Below are 22,960 nucleotides of genomic sequence, written 5' to 3' on the forward strand. Positions count from 1 at the left end.
GGCCCAGCCAGGGCATGATTTAGGGTTTGGGAAACTTTCTACGCCTCACTAACTCTTTTGCCAGAATTCTGAATAAGCTGTTCATTTTCAATCCATGCCTTTCCTCACTGTGAGATGCTTTCCTGAGAAAGCAAATTTCATGACCTACTATAAGCACAGAGAAACCCCACTTCCTCTATGATGGTGAACTCGATGATTTTAAGCTCCCTCTTTCAGTCCTACCATCAGAAGATTATTCTCAACAGCACAGACAACCTATCACAAGTTTCTGGAGCCATCATATTCCATTCACAAGGGGGAAATAGTCTTTGCTAATTTGCCTTTGTCATTCCTGAAATACCTGCTAGTTAGATGCTTTAGTTTGAGTTATCTATTATTGTCAGCTTTTCAACCCACAAGAGTTCTTAAAGTGAAGAATAATATTAGACAGCCATCTAAACAGTGCTTTTTTGTATAAGAAAAAGGTGCCGGAACTCACACATGTCATACAACCCACCTTGCCTATCCTAGAAGGTTCCATCCAAAAAAGGTGCCGGAGCGTTCTATGAGAAAAAAAGCCCTGCATCTAAATAATATAAGCTGAAATATTATTTTAACCGCAGACAAATACATAAAACCTAGCAACTGCTCTAACTACTTAAGTCAGGAATCTCTCATCCACAGCTATCAACCTTCTGGAACCTCAGCTGGAGATGGAAAAATGAATGACATGGTAGTCCGCTGAGAAGTTAGTGAGAAATAAAACATTCACATTTAGGTAGTATGCCAATCCAGAGAACCATCTGGGTGACTCCTTTTGGAAAAAGGTTGGAAATGGACTAGATAAACCAGGATGGGCTACCACCGATCTTAGAACCAGACAGTATATGGTCTTTAGCTATTTCATGTAGAAACAGTAGTGGCAAATATCTTTTGCAGAACACCAGTTTGAATCCACTGTTTCCTACAGTCTCATCCACCATGAATAACATCACTGTCACTGAAATGCAGCCTGAAAGGAAAATGATTACCCAACCATTAAAACAGATTCATCCTGGTTCAGTTCAACAAGGATAGCCTCACTCAATAAAGACTCCCTGCATTGCTTCTACTTTGATACAGCTGATCAGTATCTGCATTTCCTCCGGGGTCTTCTGGCTGCATAGAAAGAGTTGACAGTTTTTGCCTTTGGCTTCATGTATTGCTTGACTTCTTTAATTGAGACAGCTGCATTTAAATCTTTTTTGGTTTGCCATTGGTATCTCTCTTTTCCACTTGCAGCCTGCCAAATTTTGACTTGTATAGATTGATGACCATTCCTCAGAGCAGTGTGGCACCTAAACTTTGAGATTTTCTGCCCTTAAATCTGCTCCTATAATTCCTATTTAGTGCTATTTAATCTATAAGAGGTGCAAAAAACAAAGTTGATACTTTGTGGAAATGTTCCAGATTATGGTCATGATGTTTTGTTGATTAGCGGGGGAAAAATATTCCCATGTTGGTGTGATATGCTGATCTCAACAAGACAAATGGACTGCTAGCAGAGGTCTGTTTTTATGAATAACTTCACTGCTGCTACTCCTGTTGTCTAGGGCAACCTCTAGATTATTTTCCACCCCCTGAACTGAAATCAGAGCATTAGCAAGTGCCTGGAAGTAGCAGGAAAAAGGCATCATTCTGACAAAACCCTGGAGGTTACAAGCAACAAGAGAAATCCCAATATGTCCTTTAATTGGGCAAACCTAGAAGTTTAAAACCTAGAACTGTTGTTTCTATTCAGCCCCTGGAAATAAGCTTAGACTAAAACAAAAAACAGGAACTTTGAGGTGTTGCCTTCCATTTGTTTTTGTAACTTTTATATCCACAGAAGAATAGGATGTCTGCTAAACAAGCCATGGAACAGCAACCTATGGCCTGCCATCAGTGCAGAAACCAACCAAGTAAGGTGTTATTTGTCCTAACAGCTCTCAGCCTTACTTGATCACTTTTCCATGAATGTGCTCCCAGGATCAGCAACAGCAACTGAGGTGGATACCCAGCAATGACACACCAGTATATTCATAAAGAAGGTTTAACACTGACCGTCTTGTTTCAGAAAGAGGGAGATCCTCTTGTACCGTGACTTCCCTGGGAGGGTGGGAAAGGAGAAGAAAAAGAAGACATTAATGGAATAAAACTTTCCTTACATATCCTTCTTCAGCTCTGAAGAATTCACACACAGGATGCTTTCTCATGAATGTTGGACAGACGGATGTAGAGGTTTTTCTCAGAATGAGAGCAAGTTACCAAAGCAAGAATAAGCCATATTTCTCAAACTGAAGCCTAAGACAAAATCTACACCTGCAGAAATCATAGAAGGAGGCAAAACCAGATCCTTTCACTTTAGGATTCCATAGGAAGAAATAAACTTAATTTGTGCTGTTATTTGGCAAGAAAAAGGAACTTCCCAGGCCCAACAATGCAGACAGAAATAAAGCATCCTTCATTTTTAATTAATAGAACAGAAGGAAGATCACCTAGTAGATCCCAATTAAAGGACAAAGCCTTTCAGTAGGAATGGAGAGAAAAATTAAAAATTATCATCTCCTGACTATACTCATAAACAAAACAGGGAACTGGATACTATGTTTTGACTCACCACATTTATTTTCTGAACTTACAAAATACACTGAATTACAAATTAACCAAACTAGCTGAGTCTGTGCAACATGCTAAGCTATCCCCAGCAAAATAATGAACCTAACAAACAAATATGTTAAGGTTGGTTCAAATTAAACAAGCTCAACATATATTACATGAATGCAGTTGGTTGATCTTTATTTGATCTGGTTAAGCATGTTTTGTGAACATAACTAGTATATATTTTGAACCAATCCAAATGAAAGCCAGATAAATGTTCTTCACAAGATCACTAAATTTTCTTTAAGCTATCAAACAGGATAGTCAGTTCTGTATTTTTTCCCCACAGGCTATTATTTATTAAATTCAATTTGTACACTGATGATTGATTGTGGTTCACAAAAGAACAACAATAAAAAAAGCAAAGATTGCATAATCAGACAGCTACAAAAATACAACAAAACAACTAAAATCATATTTATGGGAATCAAACAGATCTTATACCTACAGTACTGGGATGATAATTAATCAATGCAGAATCATACTTAGGACTCTACTTTAAAGTGTTATCATCAGTCACCAAGCCAACAATAAAATTCAAGTGTAAGATTTTCTGCTCCCATTGGCTGGCCTTGTGCTACCAGAGACACAATGCCAGCAAATGGTGCTGTCATCCTTTACAGTGTACAGGGCACACTAAGGACAGTGATTGATGGATTCCTCCAGCTTTGTTTCCCTCCCCCCCCCTCCATATGTTAGCAGCCAGTGTGCAAACATCCACCAATTACTCTGCTTAATATGGAATGATAGGGGAGGAAGAAAATTTTGACAGATGGTTAAATGAGTAGGTTTAGTCCTATGACACAACTCTTTCTGGTTTGGTGCTGTTTTGCATGGAGGCATTCAAAGAAAGGCTAAATATCAGCTGACCTCAAACAATGTTTGGACAAGGGTGGACAAGCACTATTCCATGTTCCTTTGATTGCACCCCTACTAAACTGCTAAGTCAAACCAAAGTTGATCATTGACACCTTCTGAATATGAGTTCAGCACTTTGCCTGCCAGATCCCTGAGCTGATCCCTAGTTCAGAGACATGGATTAGCCAGAACACAAAGCAGCTAGAAGAGAACTCTCTCACACACACTTCTCTGCACAACTCTAACCATGCTGGTCAGTTGTGTTCTCCAAAACAGAATTACTCTGAAAGACAATGCCCAGGGGCCAGATGGGAAAAAGCATGCCCATGCCAGCCTAAACTGGCCAATAAATCAAACGTTTTATCTCATTCCTTATAGGTTGCTTGCCTGCAACTCTAACCAAATAGACAGTAAAGATGCCAAAAGGAACCCATGATAACTCTAGGGTGATTTGTTGCTTGTCTAAAGGAAAAAAATATATTATGACAACAATGGAGCAGCTACAGGCCCTTATAGGTGTATGTAGATATATACTATTAGGAGGATTATTAGCCTATTATTTATACTGGCCAGTAGAAGGCAGTGTATAACCGATTATATACTGGCTCCAAGTGGTCAGTATAAGTTAAAAGCATCACACAGGATAAACACTGTGGGAAAACAGTCATGTCTCGGGTGCAGAGTGTTAGACATTTTAAGACTTAATTTGGTTTACTAATTATGCTGTTTCAAATTACAACCCAAATAAAAAATTGGAACTAAGTCCCACCTTCAGAATCATTATGTTGTTAGCTGTGAAGTCGTGTCCGACCCATCGCGACCCTATGGACAACGTTCCTCCAGGCCCTCCTATCCTCTACCATCTTCTGGAGTCCATTTAAGCTCACGCCTACTGCTTCCGTGACTCCATCCAGCCACCTCATTCTCTGTCGTCCCCTTCTTCTATTGCCCTCAATCTTTCCCAGCATTAGGCTATTCTCCAGTGAGTCCTTCTTTCTCATTAGGTGGCCAAAGCATTTGAGTTTTAGCTTCAGGATCTGGCTTTCTAAAGAGCAGTCAGGGTTGATCTCCTCTAGGACTGACCGGTTTGATCACCTTGCAGTCCAAGGGACTCTCAGGAGTCTTCTCCAGCACCACAGTTCAAAGGCCTCAATTCTTTGGCGCTCAGCCTTTCTTATGGTCCAACTTTCACTGCCATACATTGCAACTGGGAAGACCATAGCGTTGACTATACGCACTTTTGTTGACAGGGTGATGTCTCTGCTTTTTAGTGTGCTGTCTAGATTTGCCATGGCTTTCCTCCCGAGGAGCAAGCATCTTTTAATTTCTTGGATACAGTCCCCATCTGCAGTGATCTTGGAGCCCAGGAAAATAAAATCTGTCATGACCTCCATTTCTTCCCCATCTATTTGCCAGGAATTGAAAGGGCCAGATGCCATGATCTTGGTTTTCTTAATGTTAAGTTTCAACCCAACTTTTGCACTCTCCTTCTTCACCCGCAACACGAGGCTCTTTAATTCTTCTTCACTTTCTGCCATTAGAGTGGTATCATCTGCATATCTTAGGTTGTTGATATTTCTTCTGGCAATCTTAATTCCAACTTTTGATTCATCTAGCCCTGCCTTTCTCATGATGTGCTCTGCATATAAGTTAAATAGGCAGGGCGACAGTATACAGCCTTGCCGGACTCCTTTCCCAATTTTGAACCAATCAGTGGTTCCGTGTCCAGTTCTCACTGTTGCTTCTTGGCCCACATATAGGTTTCTCAAGAGACAAATAAGATGGTCTGGTACGCCCATCTTTTTAAGAACTTGCCACAGTTTGGTTATGATCCACACAATCAAAGGCTTTAGACAGTGCTTTTTTTGTAAAAGAAAAAGGTGCCGGAACTCACATATGTCATACAACCCGCCATGCCTACCCTACAAGGTTCCATCCAAAAAAGGTACTGAAACTCCGTTCTGAGCATTCTATGAGAAAAAAAGCCCTGGCTTTAGCATAGTCAATGAAGCAGAAGTAGATGTTTTTCTGGAACTCTCTAGCTTTCTCCATGATCCAGCGTATGTTGGCAATTTGATCTCTAGTTCCTCTGCCTCTTCGAAATCCTGCCTGTACTTCTGGTAATTCTCGATCCACATACTGCTGGAGTCTAGCTTGTAAGATTTTAAGCATAACTTTACTAGCATGTGAAATGAGTGCAATGGTGCGAGTTTGAACATTCTTTGGCCCAGTCTTTCTTTGGAATTGGAATGTAAACTGATCTTTTCCAATCCTGTGGCCACTGTTGAGTTTTCCAAATTTGCTGGCAAATTGAGTGTAGCACTTTTACTGCACCGTCTTTTAAGATTTTGAATAGCTCAGCTGGAATACTGTCACCTGCACTAGCTTTGTTGTTGCTCAGCTTTTCTAAGGCCCACTTCACTTCACATTCTAATATGTCTGGCTCGAGGTCAGTGACTACCTCATTGTGATTATCAGGGACGTTAAGCTCATTCTTGTATAGTTCTTCTGTGTAATTTTGCCACCTCTTCTTAATCTCTTCTGCCTCTGTTAGGTCCCTGCCATTTTGGTCCTTTATCATGCCCATTTTTGCATTAAACGTTCCCTTCATCTCTCCAATTTTCTTGAAAAGATCTCTGGTCCTCCCTATTCTATTGTTTTCTTCTATTTCTTTGCACTGTTCATTTAAGAAGGCATTCTTATCTCTTCTAGCTATTCTCTGGAATTCTGCATTCAATTGGGCGTGTATTTCTTTTTCTCCCTTGCCTTTCGCTTCCCTCCTTTCCTCAGCTATTTGCAAAGCTTCCTCAGACAGCCATTTTGCTTTCTTGCATTTCTTTTTCTTTGGGATGGTTTTAGTTGCTACCTCTTGTACAATGTTGCAAACCTCCGTCCATAGTTCTTCAGGCACTCTGTCTATCAGATCTAATTCCTTAAATCTATTTGTCACCTCTACTGTATATTCAACAGGGATATGATTTAATTCATACCTGAGTGGCCTAGTGCTTTTCCCTACTTTCTTCAGTTTAAGCCTAAACTTTGCAATGAGAAGCTCCTGGTGTTGTGATTCAGGGTCAGCCTGTGGGTTCGGCAGTTGGGTTGGACGACTCAGAGGAGGAGGGGGGTGTTGAAGAGCTTGCTGAGGGGGTTGGAGAGCTTGCTGATGAAAGCCCCCAGCCAGGCCCCTCCCACCTGGTCCCGACGGAGACCCAGCTGTGTGAGCCTGACAACGTGGATGAAGATGACCTACAGCTGGCCCTGTTCAAGGACGCCCGATGCAGGAGGCAGTCAATCAGGAGTAAACAGAGGAAGGCAATGGGGCACCTCGGAAGGAGGCAGAGAGAAGCCACGCCCTGAACTGTTTAAAAGGGGAATGCGTGGGAGGGCTGGTTTGCTGAAGGCAACTGCTTGAATAGTTCCTGTTTCATAGCTCCTGTTTCATGGTTGGTGTCTTGTTTTGCTCTGTTTTATGTTAATAAATTTGGCAAGCTTAATTCCAGCCTCTTGCCATTTGTAAAGGGGTTGTCCCTGCCTTTTCTGCAGGGCCGGTAGCAGGCTGGTACAGAACACCTGGTCTGAGCCACAGTCAGCTCCTGGTCTTGTTTTTACTGACTGTATAGAGCTTCTCCATCTTTGGCTGCAGAGCATATAGTCAATCTGATTTCTGTGTTGACCGTCTGGTGATGTCCATGTGTACAGCCGTCTCTTGGGTTGTTGGAAGAGTGTTTGCTATCACCATCGTATTCTCTTGACAAAATTCTATCAACCTGTGCCATGCTTCATTTTGTACTCCAAGGCCAAACTTGCCTGTTATTCTGGTTATCTTTTGGCTTCCTACTTTAGCATTCCAATCCCCCATGATGATAAGGACATCATTTTTTGATGTTAGTTCTATCAGGTGCTGTAGGCCTTCGTAGAACCAGTCAATTTCATCCTCTTCAGCACTGGTGGTTGGGGCATAGACTTGGACTACTGTGATATTGAATGGTTTGCCTTGGATTCGAACTGAGATCATTCTGTCATTTTGAGGATTGTATCCCAGTATTGCTTTTCCTACTCTTTTATTGACTATGAAGGCTACTCCATTTCTTCTGAGGGATTCTTGCCCACAGTAGTATACCTGATGGTCATCTGAATTAAATTCACCCATTCCTGTCCATTTTAGTTTGCTGATACCTAAGATGTCGATATTCAGTCTTGTCATCTCTTGTTTGACCACATCCAGCTTTTCTTGATTCATGGATCTTACATTGCAGGTTCCTATGGAGAAAAAATCTTTACAGCATCGGATTTTCCTTTCACCACCAGACATATCCACAGCTGAGCATCCTTTCGGTTTTAGCCCAGTCGCTTCATTCTTTCTGGCACTACTAGTACTAGCCCTCTGCTCTTCCCCAGTAGTATATTGGACGCCTTCCAACCTGAGGGGCTCATCTTCCAGTGTCATATCATTTTGCCTTTTGGTACTGTCCATAGGGTTTTCATGGCAAAGATACTGGAGTGGGTTGCCATTTCCTTCTCCAGTGGATCATGTTTTGTCAGAACTCTCTGCTATGACCTTTCCATCTTGGGTGGCCCTGCATGGCTTAGTTCATAGCTTCATTGAATTACGCAAGCCCCTTCGCCATGACAAGGCAGTAATCCATGAAGGGGCAGAATCATTATACAAGACTATATTTTAAAAAAATAGTTTCATCTTTACAAAGTATCCATCCTCAAGACCATATAAAATCTAATTTTATGGGGCCCAGGTTTGAATGGTTTTGTACAGGAAATAAGACATATTTATATTTACCTGGTGATTCTGGGCACACCAGTGCTGTACCTTTAAGCTGCTCCTATCCCATGCTGATGCTACTTAGGCTCTAAACTGATTTAAGAAAATTCTGTCTGGATTGTGATGCTTCAGGAGCAACTTGCTGGGTGTTCATTCTGCACTGATCTCTTTCATGATGATAGACAATATTTATTTATTTTATTTTATTTCTCATCTTTAGAAACCACCCTTCTCTCTCCCTTACTGTTGTGTCCTCTCAAAATTCTGTGCCAGGAAAGCAATTGCCAATCATAGTCCTTTCTCTGGGCAGGTTTTACTGAACAGATGTACTTTTATATGCATGTATAGAAATGCATATTTGTAAAATTAAATTAATGTATAGAAAATTAAAGCATTCAAATAAAAATGAATCCAGGCATCTTTACAATGAAAAAAAATCCTTTTTTTCATTTTCCTAAGTTTGGCTCAAACTTGTGTGCCATTATTACCGCATTGCAGGAGCCTCTCAGGTGAGGTGGGTATAACATTTTCCTGACATACAAAAGGTCACTGGTCAAAACATAGCAGATTTTTATATTATTATTAGGAGATATTTTGCCCAGAACCACCGAATTTGCTACCTGAAGGATCTTTAGAGCTCTCTGAGCTCAGGTTTATTTTTCTTTTTTTTTTTTGCAGACAATTCATTACCCAAACTAGGTAACATGATCAATGCACTGATATTATCTTGTCTGGGTAATGAATGTCTGCAAGAAAACAACCAAGCTCAGAAAGCACCAAGGACACCTCAAGTTGTATCTTTTGCTGAGAAAGAATATACTGTTTCATACTCTTTCTGATACTAGAGAAAGGAAGGTTTTATCTCAGCTCCAAAAAAGGGACTCTGCAGTTCTTATTCACATGGGCTATTTGGAACAAGAAAAGGAAGGAAGGAAGGAAGGAAGGAAGGAAGGAAGGAAGGAAGGAAGGAAGGAAGGAAGGAAGGAAGGAAGGAAGGAGCCTTGGTGGAGCAGTGGGCTAATGCCTCCTTAAGTAACACCAGCTGCCTGCAATTAGTGCAGGTTCGCATCCCACCAGGCTCAAGGTTGACTCAGCCTTCCATCCTTCCGAGGTAGGTAAAATGAGGACCCAGATTGTTGGGGGCAATTAAGCTGACTTTGTAATAATGCCACTTGGGGGGGTGTGTGAAAGCCCTAATTAGCAGGCATATACATAGAATGAAGGCTACTGCTAAGCTTGTAAGCCGCCCTGAGTCTTCAGAGAAGGGCAGGATATAAATGGAATTAAAATTAAAAAAAAGGAAGGAAGGAAGGAATGTTTCATTGGTGCAGAAGTGAACTTTAAAAAAAAATCCTGATGGAAAAGTGGGTAACTCTGGGGAAAAATATTAATTTCAAAAATGTATTTGTGCCAGGTTCTCAATCAGTGAGTTTGCATGTCAGGGAAATGCTGCTGGGACACCGCTGGCAACAGAGATTAGAGAGTTGCAAGGCAGCAACCCTTAAGCCAGCTGAAAAGACATTTTTGCCACTGCACATAGTAATCAATCAAAGTGCCAGAGTTGCCTACAGCAATGTTTCTCAACCTCAGCCACTTTAAGATGCATGGGCATCAACTCCTAGAATTCCTCATCCAGCAGTCTAGTTGGGGAATTCTGGGAGTTGAAGACCACATATCTTAAAGTCAATGAAGTTGAGAAATGCTGTGCCTAGAAGTAAGTAAAGCACAGCAGGCAAATCAGATAACAAATCCTGTGACTGCACAAACAGGAAAAATGGAATAGGAATAGATGGATGGGAATCACATGCAGTGAGTCTAGGATGATTAGAGGAGTGTTGCCCATTTCTGCCTTCCAAAAACAATTGGTAGATCATACTTGCAGCTGGGGAACTTGGTGAAAATGCATCTTTTGTTGAACTGCCTCAGTGATCACAACACAGAACCCCATTCAACCCACCCCAGAAGCAGGGAAGTACTTACGGCTCACGAGCACACATTGGACTCAGCTCTTGGAAATCCCTGGAAAAGGGCAGGGGGTGGATTCAGAAGACAGGAGACATGAAATGAAAATTCAGTTTGGAACTATTCACAGGCCCCCATCCAGGTAGCCTTTGATTTATGACCTCAAGTGGGAGCAGAAGTTCAGTTGCTAAGCAAGGTGGTTGTTAAGAGAATTGTGCACAATGCTGTGACTTTTCTAGCCACAGTTGTTAAGTGAACCATGCGGTTGTTTAACAAATCCAGCTTCCCCTGTTGACTTTGCTTATCAGAAGCCAGCTGGGAAGGTCGCAAATAGCGGTCACATGACCCTGAAGCTGCAATCATCGTAAATACATGCTGGTTGCTAAGCGCCTGAATTCTGATCATGTGACCATGGAGATGCTGCGACAGCCATAAGTGTGAGGACTGGTTGTCAATTTTTTTTCCAGTGCCATTGTAACGGTTTGTTAAATAAATGGTTGTAAGTCAAAGACTACCAATATCCCCCTCCCCACTATAAGAGGAGCTGCCACTTAGAACAACTATCTCCTCAATGCAAGAATTCAGATTAAAGCATCCGCAAGAAATAATCTGTTCAGCCTCTGTTTAGATGCATCAGGACAAGAGAAGCTCAGCAGCTCCCTTGATAACTGGTTCCAGATTTTGCAATTTGAAACACATCATGCAGCATGGCAAATATAATCATTTTTAGTCTAGTTTCTAAATGTCTACAGATATTGCAAATCAGTTAGATGTATTAAAAGGGGGGAATCAGAAACCCAATAGTTCTCTTTTATTAATTTTCTTTTTCCCCCCCTCTGATAATTAAATTGTTAAATTTGCTCTACTATTCCTTTTGTTAATAGGTGTTTCTCACACACAAACACACACACACAGTAACAATATAAGGGAGACTTTAATAAGTAATCAGCTATTGAAATCTCTAGTATAACCATTATTTTGATGTGAGTTGTAGTGGTTCTTTTTCAATGTTACATTGAACTTTGGATGAAAAAGCTAAATAATTTTATACTTGTAAAATTGCCAGTATAAATGGTAATTAACATTGATAGACTATTTTCTCTCTTTTCTATCCTCAATATTCTAAGCTATTTAAATAATAGAATGTTAATAATTTTAACATATTATGCAAACATCAATGAATGGAAACAGTATATAACCATACAGTATAATAACATTTATAACAACATAATAAAAAGGGGGGAAAGACATATTTTTCCTTTTGCCATTAGAAACAAGTTTGCCATACACATTATTATTCAAGTGTAAGCTATTTGACTATTGATTGCAAAAGTGGAGCATAAAACCAATATAATACAACAACCAATTCTACCCTTTTTGAAAGGCAAGTAATGAAAGTGATTGTTGTCACCCCTACTTCATTTTAAAATCTGGATTCCTTTAATAGCTTGAGCTACCAATTACTCAAACTCTTTTCAGCCTGGAATGTTGTGAGGATCCAGCCATTATATTTCGAACAATAATCTAATCAGAGGGCTGTCTCGTTATTATGCAGTTATTAAAAATTTTAGTCGTTGATGTAAAGCTGTGCAAGTTAAGATAGAAAAGAGCCATAAATTGTCCCTAACTTATATTTTGGGTGGCTAACCATGGTCCTAATACCATATGGCCTCTTTTGTGAGGTCCCCATGGTGTCCCTTGACCACTGCTGAAAACCGATGGCATAATTTCTCAGCATTTAAGGAAGGAAGCACATGAAACCTAAACAGTAAGCTCTTCAATAAGCTTAGGATAGAAGACCCTCCAAACCAAGGAAGAAAAGCTTCTTTGATGTGACTCTTGAGCTTTCCACAAAGTTGTTGATTCTTGAATTTGCACTGCAACCTGACCTAAAAATGTTCAACTCTCCCTCTTGTGTTTCACAGCTATTGATTTCGTACCCTCTGCATCCATATGCCTACTGAAGATAATCCCAGATACTGGTGAAATGCTCTTAGTCCGTCACTGTGGCTGCAGCAAAATCACCCAAAAGATTCTCACAAGCACCCTGTGCATTTTCTACAGTTCAGCTTCCATAGAATCATTCTTTGATTTGTGAGCTGTTGGACAGCTCTTGAGTGCCTTTGCTTCTCTGGAGCTAACAAATCTGTCACCTTTCCTTTCACTTTCCTACCAGCCCAGAGTGGAAAATGAGGCAGGCTAGGTTAGAAGCAGCCTCTACAATACTATTTCAGGGAGTTTGCATTTCTGACTTTAGGGAGAAATCATAGGATCTTTTAAGGCCACTTCTAACCAGAGGTTCCATGATACACCTTTGCACATTCAGGCTCCATACGTGGAAGAAGTCAACATTACACTTACTCTTTAGCTACTGCGATGCAGGTTACTTCACTCTGTGCTCGACAGCTGGCTGTCCGGCGGATGTTGCTGCAAGTGTGGAGAAGTGAAAAAATGGCCAAAAAAGGAAATTCAAACTTTACCCTCTTGTGATCTCTGATTAGTAAGACTACAGGCCATAGCTGGAGAACAGTGCGGGATGTATTGATATACAAGAAAATACAAAGATATATAGGAACCATGGTAGTGCAGTGGCTAGAATGCAGTATTGCAGGTTAACTCTGCATTCCCACTGCCAGGAGATCGATTCTGACCAGCTCAAGTTCGACTCAGCCTTCCGTCCTCTGAAGTCCTCGGTAAAATGAGGACCCAGATTGTTGGGGGCCAATATGCTGACATTTGTAAACCACTCAGAGAATGCTGTAAATCACTGTAGAATGGTATATAAGCCTAAGTGTTAGTGCAAGTGCTATGCATTTGTAACTCCTCATCCAAAACACACCAGCATAAGCATCCTCTCTGAGAAGATTGATCTGGAGCAAGGGAAGATTCCTGAAAGGAAGAGGTTCAGTGGGATCCATGTCCAAAACTCTTGACCCATGTGGATCTTCCATGAGGGCCTCCTATCCCAGTCAACTTCTGTCTAGCAAAAAGTTATATCAATATGCACGTTCGATACTATGATATTTCTGTCACCTCTAGTGGGCATCTGTATCAACCAGTGCACAAAGCCTGCCAGTGTCCCATGCTTACCGGAGGAGGGAAAGCTCCCCGAAGTGGTCTCCAGCCTTTAGCACTCGGATGTGCTCCTCCTGTCCATCTACATTCCTGGTTACCTCAACCTGCAGAGGCCAGGAAAGAAATGAGGACCAGGCAACATGGCAGGAGGGAAGGAGGGGACTGGTCCGCAGTTTGGCACTTGAGAGCAGCCAGACACGGTAAGCTATTTTTGTACCAGGTGCAGCAGATGGGAAAGGGGTTAAAAAAGCTCATACTGGCTAGATACACAAAACACACTGAACTGTAGACTTTGGTTGAAAAGATGCAACTGTTGTATTCACATAACATGCTATGCCCATTGAAGTGAAGTAACATAATGGTTTGATGTGATGGCTTGGTTTGCACGACACACTAAAATAGTGACTACGTTTCTGTGATGTGCTGAGCCACAAACCACCAAACTGCATTTTAGCCTAGTTTGGCAAACCACTTTCATGCTGTTGTTAAGAACACTTAGATCCATGAAACTCTTAAGAATTGAATTCAAGTTTGGCCATAGCTACGTTACTATGTTTTGTGAAGCTCTTTCCAATTTTGTGTAGGGTACTGGACGGATGGAAGCAGGAGAAATCAGCAATTTGCTTGAGATTGTGGAAGGATCTCTCAGAGTAAACAAAGGAGCAGGAAAACAGAGAGCCTCTAGCAAACAGCTCTCAAAATGTCAGAGAAATCCTGTGTCCAGTCAAGCAGAGCTCTAGGTAAGAAGGCTATGAAAAAGAGGGGACTCTGCTTTAAGCTTGTTTGCCATGCACATGCCCTGAGTTGAAGCTCCTACACATGTAGAAAGCTAACTGTAGGAGAATGATCAACGTAAGAAAGTCTTCACTTTCTCAAAATCTCTTCATTGTTACTTTACTGTTCTGAGACTCACCTCTCCGATGAGAATGAAGAAAAAGGCTCTCCCCTCATCTCCTTCCTGGATGATGAATTCGTTGGGCATGAAGGTGCGCTGCAAGAATGTACAGACTAATGTTCAGTCTCCTGAAAAGCGCTGGGGCCCATCTCAGTGCTGACCCCTTTACTGCACGATCCTAGCCATCCTTGAGTCAGAAAGTGTCCTTATTATGTTTGCAATTACCTCTTCTGCAGAGTCCAGCAGCTGTGAAAGAGCGGCATCAGACAGGCCTTGGAGAGGTTTCACCCTGGGATGGCAATAGAAAGAGAAGGGGGGAGAGGGAGAGGGAGAAGGGGAGCACACAAGGAATGCTTTGGAAATCTATGACCCAGGACTCTCTCCTGATTGCTCATACTAAATTTGGAATATTTTCTGGGATCTGCTCTTCCCCCAAATCTTCATTCCAGGTACGGTAATCCTGCAGTGTTGTAGAATGCACTCCTGGCACCCTCCTTTTATTTTTTATTTTATTTTATTTTAATCCCATTTATATCCCGCCCTTCTCCGAAGACTCAGGGCGGCTTACAATTTAAGCACAAACCAATGTGCTTAGCAATAGCCTTCATTCTATGTATATGCCTGCTTATTAGGGCTTTTGCCCCACCCACCCCCAAGCGGAATTATTCCAAAATCAGCTTATTGCCCCCAATAATCTGGGTCCTCATTTTACCTACCTCGGAAGGATGGAAGGCTGAGTCAACCTTGAGCCTGGTGGGACTCGAACCTGCACTAATTGCAGGCAGCTGGTGTTACTTAAGGAGGCATTAGCCCACTGCTCCAACAAGGCTCTTTTTAATCTTTCTTTTAATCCAAAATTCAGTTCTATAGATCCTCAAACCCCAACCGGCTCTGCCCCTCAGATCTTGCTTTAGAGGTAATGTTGGTTATTGTTTCTTCCACTGCTTCTTTTTCCAAAGCCCAGCCAATATTCTTGGAATCATGGAAGAAATCAAGAAGGGAATATTCATCACAGAATTGATGCCTGCATTTAGTTACTTATTTGTACTGCACCTCTGGTGAACAAAAGTTACGTTCATTATTCTTTTTCCTTCCCTTCTCCAAAACATTTCTTGATCCTCCCCTCCTTTTGCCCCCTCCCTACTCACCCTCGCAAGCCTGCAAGGGCCAAAGCACGCTTTCGCTTGGCGTTTTCCGTGATGATGCTGCGATATATCTGCCGGTCAATGGCCCACAACTGCACCACAGTGAGTGCTGAGAAGACAGAAGTTATGGTTAACCAAGGAAAAAGATTTCTCTATAGTTTAACTTTAGTTCTTTTCCAGCATAAATCTTTCAACGTCTGATAGTAACAACAAATGTTTTTATTTATTTATTTCTGGGTTTGTTTACTGTCATCAGCAACACTATTGAGAAAACTGTTGCCGTGGCCCCTGAAAACATCTCTTCCTATAGAATGCTTAAAAAGTTGATTTAAAAATGCACATTCTTTCACCTCTCACAGGGAACTGCCACATTTTAGAAAGGGTATTTCAGAAAGAAACTGTAATTTTCAAAAAGCAGCGTGGGCAGCTTTTGCCGTTAACTTTCTGAAACACTCTTGTACATTGTGATTGACGCACATAGCCTCCAAAACCCTGTAATATTTCCATTTTTTCCTGGTGCTATAGTTAGTGCTATGGTGCTCAAATAACAGAGCTGAAATTCAAAGACATACACAAATCCCAATAGGATGAACACATTGAGACACATTATCAGCAACTAGCCATTCACACAGGAAGAAAACAGAGAAAAGCAGATTCTGTTTCTGTTCCAGAAGTAGAGGGGAAAGGATGCAATTGTACAATTGCCATAGCAACAGAATCAAGAATGCCCCAGCCCAGCATGACTTGCAAAGGCAGGACACACCAAGGCCTGAGTGCTGTTGGTGGGCATCGTGGGGAAAGAGATATTTTGACACCATCTCATCCCAGAATTGCCCCATCTCCCCTGCCCAAGAAGCCAGAAACATCTTGGTGCCCCTGGTGGTCAGTACACTTGCCATAGGAAGCTACACTTCTAGGCACGCTAAACATTAATGGGGAGGGAGGGGGCTGATGAGTGTATCTTAGACATGTTGTGCTAAATATAAAATACTTTATGTAAAATATAAATGCTTCCTCTCTCAGTTCTCAGGCTAATTATTTTAGATGGGTGAAAATATTCCCTAGCCATTAACATTTTATGAATAACTACTATCAAATATTGCATAACATTCCAGAGGCATAATTGTGATAGTTTTTTTTGTGGCAAAGCCAAATAAGATTAAGCAATGTGAAGACAAATGAATTCCATGTGCGTGATAGCTTCTGCCCCAATCTCTTGTTTCAATGTTATGGTATCACAGATCTTCGTTGTTTTCTTTAAGAATGCATCAACCCCTAGCTATCATTTCTTCTCTTCCGTTTCTTCCTAAATCCCCGCCCCTCCACTTTTACCTTCTGAACCAATCTGAAAAGAGTTACACATTGACCCTAAGGAAGACATGAAGGTGCTGGGAAATTGTAGAAACTGGTGGACATGGATTGTTGGACTCATTTGTTGGAGAGAAGTGTGGCTGATAAAACCTGGAGCTGACATTAGCGGCAGAGAATTTTGACAAGCAGACACACATCACAATTCCTTCCTTACCCATGACAGTTGCCGTGCGCTGGCAGTTGTACAGCACAGCCAGCTCTCCAAACACATCCCCTGGGAGCAGCCTGCGGAGATGGCGCCCCTTCTGTGTCACACCGAGCTCCCCCTCTGCAAGACGGGAATAAGGGCTATGAAGATGTGTCATTGCCACCTGCAGCTTCATCACTTGTGGAATTAACTCCCTGACCCAAGATAAACACAGGCTGAACTGTTTCATGGAGGAGGAAGAGATCTCTTCATGGCTATTAGCCATGCTAGTAAAATGCTACCTTCCTGTAATTTGCTATTAACACTAATTCTTCCCATGCCCACACACAGTAATGGAGCAAAGGCGTACAAGTAAGTGCAGAAGTCTATCTGGTTTCACCACTACTATGAGCCACAGAAATTATATTTACAGACTATTTGTTTATTTATGAAATTTATATGCCACGCATCTCACTGTGGCTCTGACTCTGGGAGGCATATAGAATGTGAAAAAGGTAAAAAAAGATAAAGCAAAATGATTAAAATTAAGAGAGATTAAATAAAGACTCAAACTCAAGAGGATAGGCAACATAGGGTTGGGGATCTTCTCTCTACCCTGTCAGCCACGCCCAGCAAAGAGCACCCTTACTCAGGCTCCAGGCCAGTCGCAGAGCCAGGTTTTAAGGTTCTTCTGGAAGGCCAGGAGTGTGGGTGGGCTGACCTCACCTCCAGCCGGAGAATAATCCAAAGGCCAGGGGCCATAGCAGAAAAGGCTCTTCTCCTGGACCCTGCCTTTGGCAGATGGGATCCAGAGTAGGTTTCTTCCACTGGAGCGAGTGGAACAGGCCAATCCCATTGGGATGAGGGTGGCTCCTCAAATACCCTGAACCCATGCCTAAATTACGAAATAAGCAATTTGCTGGAGAGTGAACAAAGTTCTGAAGGGTGATGCTGACCAATTTAGATATCAGGAAGATTCCTGTATCATTTTTGCAGACTCCAGGAATGGGCTGATAGAAAAGCACAGGCTCCTAGGATTCAGTAGGCAGTGTTATTGCATTGTGTATCTATGGCATACACAGAGCATCTGTTTTCAACCTACCCTGCATTGTTATAATTTATCCAGTTCTGTTAATGGTGTCTGAGAGTCAAGGCAGTGTTATCAGCTCCACACTCTGTGGCAGGGGTCTTCAAACTTGGCCCTTTTATGACTTGTGGACTTCAACTCCCAGAATTCCTCAGCCAGGCACCCTGGCTGAGGAATTCTGGGAGTTGAAGTCCACAAGTCATAAAAGGGCCAAGTTTGAAGACCCCTGCTCTATGGCATTGGCCTTCATTTCCTAAAGCTCATTCAAGTGAATAGAAGGGTTTCTGGAATGTGGCCAGCACTTCTAGGGTTCTCCAGGGAGTAATAAGCCAAGCTAATAAAAGCTTGATTGCAGTTTGGCTTCTCCTGTGGCATGAGGGGGATCAAGGTCTTGGTCTACAATTGCTGTCTTTCCATACCATAGTATGCCCAAACAAATAAACTATATTATTGCTTAACAATGATGATCTAGTTCACATAACATGTGAACTAGATTAGGTTTCCACAACTTCCCTATTTTAGCTGACTAGTTTCATACAAAGGGAAACAAGTGAAAACCAAACTGCTAGTTTGATAAGTTCTGGTTTAGGGGGTACTGTAATACCAAAGGACAAGGTAACATTTGAACCCTACCTCTCGTCTTGCTCCAGGTCTCTGCCCGATCTTCACATGTACTGTCTACCTAATTGGTTATCATCATGCGTTCTGTGGCAACATGAAGATACAGCGCAAGAGATTTCCTAACAAAGGTTGGAACTGGCTTCAGCGATATGTTTAAGATACTCCAATATCCCATGAAGTCAAAAGGGGATCTAGGCTGCATAAAAAAGAGCTCAATTCACAAATGCTACGCAGCAGAAAAAATAGGAAACCCCTTATTTCACACCACTGAGGAGGAGAGCTTTGTTAGTCTGTGGTAGCAAAAAAAAGGAGGAGGAAACTGGCAGCATTTTACGTTTAGCTTTTCTTCTTCATTCTGATTTCCTCTCCCCACCCATCGGTTCTCAACTCAACTTCGCTCCTGTGCTGAAAGCAAGAAGATGCTGTCAGTTGCTGGAGTCGCACCTCTCTCTTCCTCTTATCAATATTCCTCGAACACTGGTTTGTTTTTGCCTGATTTTCTCTGGGGGCTCAACCTCCCTGCCAAACTTCAAGGGAAATGTAACCCCATTGCATTAGGAAAACAGCTGCAATACAAATGATGTTGTAGCTCCTTGGCAACCAAGTGGTCAAACTGCTTTCACACGGAACAGCCAGGGAGCAGGAGACAGTTGGGAGAAGCTCCCTTTTAGCAAAAGGTAGCACGGGAAGCAGTTCGCATCCCATGATACTGAATACCTATCAAGAGCAGGCTGTCACCACTGAGTAGTTAAGAATAAGTACTCCCTACTGGCTCAGAGACATTCTCATCTTCTCTTAAGTGGCTGGGTCTTTGCTTAAGCCTAGGTTAATGAGTAAATCACAAGCGGTTGAATTTGTATGTCAAAACCATGCTAACAATCTGCAGTTTTGAGATAACAACATGCTGAAACATTTTTTTTAAATTTCAGTTGACTGTGATATCTTTTCATTATCTCATATAAGCTCTCTTCTCCTTTGAATCTACCTGCACTCAGAGCACAAAAAATCATCATATACAGGAGTGACCTCCATCTTTTTCGGCTGCACCAAGCCATGCCTGATTTGGTAAATTCTATAGATTCCCAGTACCACGAGCCTTTGATAACAGAAAGTAAACAGTCTCCTTATCAAAGTACAAATTTCTCAGAAGACATTTGTCAGAGAAAAGACTCACATTTTGACATTTTCTTTTTCCTTTTGAAAAAGGTCACTAGAGAATTTTCTTCAGGAACCCAATCAATTTTTTTGGGGGGGTGGGAATGGCAATTATCCTCTGCCCACACACAAAACACAAACAAAATACCCTCAGAGAACATCATTCCAGGACTTTCTGAACCATATAGAATGAAGATCAGCTTACACTTACAATTTGGTAGCAAAAACTAACAAAAAAGTAATTTTAGGGCAAACAAAGAATAGAAGCCCTGAGCCTCGTGCGGAGAAATTGTTGGAGAATTTCATCTCCTCCTGGGAAAATGCAGTTAAATGGTCTTCCCTTTCTGGTTTTTCATTTCTCATAGAGGCAGTAATCAGTTAACTGAAGGCAAAGCAAAATGAATGGATAATGAATAGGGGGAAAAACCCTCCTTTTTTAATTGAATATCAGCTGAACCTGTTTGGAATCAAACAGTGCTGCAAACAGTGTGGTGGTAGGAAAGGCAGAGAGAAAGGCTAATGAATCACCCAGGTGGGGATGAGTGATGGAACTGGCTAGTAGGCGAATACCCTTCTTGCCCCCTCCGCCTGCCACGTAGCCCCCTCACCAGCCACGATGTACATAGCATTTCCCTCATCGCCCTCAGCCACTACAGTGTCACCAGGCTGGCGCTGCTCTGGAGTGAAGCTCTCCACTAGTGTCTGGCTTTGGCCATCACCCAGACACCGCAGGAATTCATTGCGTTTAACTGCTTCCAGAATTAGACTGGCATCTCTGGGGTAAGGGAAGAAAAAGACCCAGTGGTTATTCCTGCAGCTTCCCCACACTCCATCCCCGCATGTCACACGACATCCCCATTATCACAAGCAGGGACAGGAGTTCCAAATTCTGTCTCCTGCTTATAACCCTGAAGACAGATATTCCACTTAAGCAGGCAATGTGTGTTACCTTGGGGATTTGGGGACACATGGCATCTGCCAATCAGCATCAGTAATAAGGGGCTCAGGGACAATGACTTTCCCCCTACTGCCTCTTCTGGCTTCTTCCATTGGGGAGTGATCCAGAGCGCTCTCATTCATTGGCCCTGGAGCATGTTCTGAATTAACTGTGATTGAAGAGACAAACAAACAAAAAAGCCTTAATCTGGAATCTTTAAACATCTCCCCTTTTTCTCTCAACCGCTATAATCCTCTGCCATCCCAACAAATCTGGGTGATTCTTAACTGAAGAAAGTTTTCTTCAAATATTGGACGAGGAAGGAAAAGACCGGGGGAGGGGGGAGGAGGGGTGACTGCATACACTTAATTTGTTTGATTAATCCATTTTCTGGGTTTGCAGAATATAATGAACTATAAATTAATTCACATCTAGCAGCACTGACACACACAAAAAAAGCCCTAGTCTAAGGTTAGCAGGAATGAAGTGTACTTTGTTGCGTGAAAGTGTCTGCTTGGTCTTTATCTGATCTGCTTAAACGTGCTGTGTGAACACAGCCACTTACAGTACTAAATTTGAGTCCGTTTGTTTTCTCTCCAACCAACCAACCAAATGAAATGTTCTAAATCTAAGGATTAAAAGGGAAATCAGGTAGATAGCTGTCATTTCTCTGAAGAAAGCCCTGGGTGTTAATTAAGCAAATGGCTGAAATGCATTGTTTTCCTCCTCCCTGCGTAGGACTTCATGGTGGGGTGCCCCAAGCTGATGGCAATGGAAGGCTCGTTTTAAGAAGATGCCCAGCCTGAACACGGGGCTTGTGGTCAACACCGCTGCCTCCATTCTGGAGCTGTCAGGAGGATCTGGGCTCCTCAAGATGTGATCAGGCAGCAATAACTATGGAAGAGGAAGGCTCTAACTATCAGTCAGAAAAAGCTTCAGGAACACCTGTTGAACTGTTGCAGAGTTCCCTTTGGTGTGGAAACACACAGCGAGTCTTGGAGGAGAAAGGACTAGTGATAGTAAAATAAAACTGAAAAGCCTCGGTAGTGGATTGGGGTGGATGGTGGGAGCAAGTAGCATCCTGTCAAAGACTGAACAGATCTCTGCCGACACAGAACATAGTCCTAAAAACAAGGCAGATTTGCTAGAAGGAATCCGGACAGACATCCTCATCACCCACCCAACCCCCTCATCCTGGAGACAAGGGTAGGTGGAAGTGGACCTTATGTGGGGCCGGGGGCGACATTTGACACCCCCTCCTACCACAATCTCCTGCGCAAGCTTCATTCTAATGAATAGGAGCTGCGCATCAGTGTGCCCGATTGTATCTCGCTTTCATTCGCGGGAAGAGCAATTCGTACGGTCTGCCTCGAGCCAGTCCGACCCCGAGAGAGTAGCTTGCAAAGGGCCGGAGGCGGCGATTCCTCTTTTTTTTTTCGAAAAAGGCTCTCTGCTTTCGGATCGCGGCGAGTAGGGGACTTTGGATGGGGTTCCTCTTACCCGTCCCCCTACCCTTCCGAGCTGGATCGCTTTACCTGGCTGGGGTAGCGCCACGCTCTCCAGAAACTCCCTTTCCTCCTGAAGGCGCAGATCCCGTAGCCGAAGGTCCATGGTCGGTCTCAGAGGTTCGACTCGCGAGTCAGGCTGACGCGGAGAGTTGCCCGGCTGGTCTGCAAAGAGACAAGGAGGAGGGATTTTAAAAAGTCACCAACAGTTCAGGGATCCCGCGATCCAACTCGCTGCGCTGCCCAGCACGGAAGGGAGCAGCAGTCAGTCACCCGACCCCCCCCCACCCCCCCCCCACCTTCCAGGAGAGCAACGCGCCGAAGACCACGGGAGACTGAGGACCCTGCACCCGGCTGAGTTGCCCGAGGCAACGGCGGCTGCAGGAGCGTCTCCTATTCCCATTCCGCACAGTCCTACCCCGCTCGTGACTTCCTGGGATCCCCCCACGAGGTGACCCACCGCCCGCCCGTCCGCCCGCGCAGGCGGCACCTGAAGCTTCGCTCCAAAGTGCTGCGAAGTGCTGCGGCGCCTCCACACTCCGCGCTGCCAGCCGCTCCAACTGCGGAGTGAGGGGCTGCCTGCCGGGGAGGGGAGGGCGGAGGCAGTGAGTCACCCCGGTGTCCGTGGGTGGGGGGAGGGGGCAGGTGGGCGTGCCAACATCTTTGCCGAGGCTCGGGCCCGGCGAGCTCCCTGCCCTCGGCGCTCCACCGCCATTCCTGATGCCAACGTGTTACTAGGCAACCGGCAGGCTCCGATGCAGGTCGGCCGCTCGCTGGCTTTTCCCAC

The 22,960-nt window shown here is 43.2% G+C and overlaps 1 protein-coding gene across 1 annotated transcript in view; it reads right to left on the bottom strand.

Annotated features, from left to right (window-relative positions):
- Window positions 1-22,728, bottom strand: part of LOC308663769 (cGMP-dependent protein kinase 2-like) — a 38,601-nt gene extending 15,873 nt beyond the window's left edge. The window contains exons 1-12 of the mRNA XM_081320444.1: window positions 22,664-22,728; window positions 22,204-22,338; window positions 20,681-20,837; window positions 20,340-20,506; window positions 16,896-17,009; window positions 15,374-15,479; window positions 14,451-14,514; window positions 14,244-14,321; window positions 13,346-13,434; window positions 12,617-12,682; window positions 10,274-10,312; window positions 2,062-2,106 (exon numbers count right to left, since the gene is read on the bottom strand). Of these exons, the coding sequence (XP_081176570.1) occupies window positions 2,062-2,106; window positions 10,274-10,312; window positions 12,617-12,682; window positions 13,346-13,434; window positions 14,244-14,321; window positions 14,451-14,514; window positions 15,374-15,479; window positions 16,896-17,009; window positions 20,340-20,506; window positions 20,681-20,837; window positions 22,204-22,279 (1,001 nt within the window). The 5' untranslated portion in view covers window positions 22,280-22,338; window positions 22,664-22,728. The remainder of the gene's footprint in view (window positions 1-2,061; window positions 2,107-10,273; window positions 10,313-12,616; window positions 12,683-13,345; window positions 13,435-14,243; window positions 14,322-14,450; window positions 14,515-15,373; window positions 15,480-16,895; window positions 17,010-20,339; window positions 20,507-20,680; window positions 20,838-22,203; window positions 22,339-22,663) is intronic.
- Between the last annotated feature and the right edge of the window lie 232 nt (window positions 22,729-22,960).

Source organism: Vipera berus (assembly GCF_964194415.1).
Source record: "Vipera berus genome assembly, chromosome: 1".
Lineage (NCBI taxonomy): Eukaryota > Metazoa > Chordata > Lepidosauria > Squamata > Viperidae > Vipera > Vipera berus.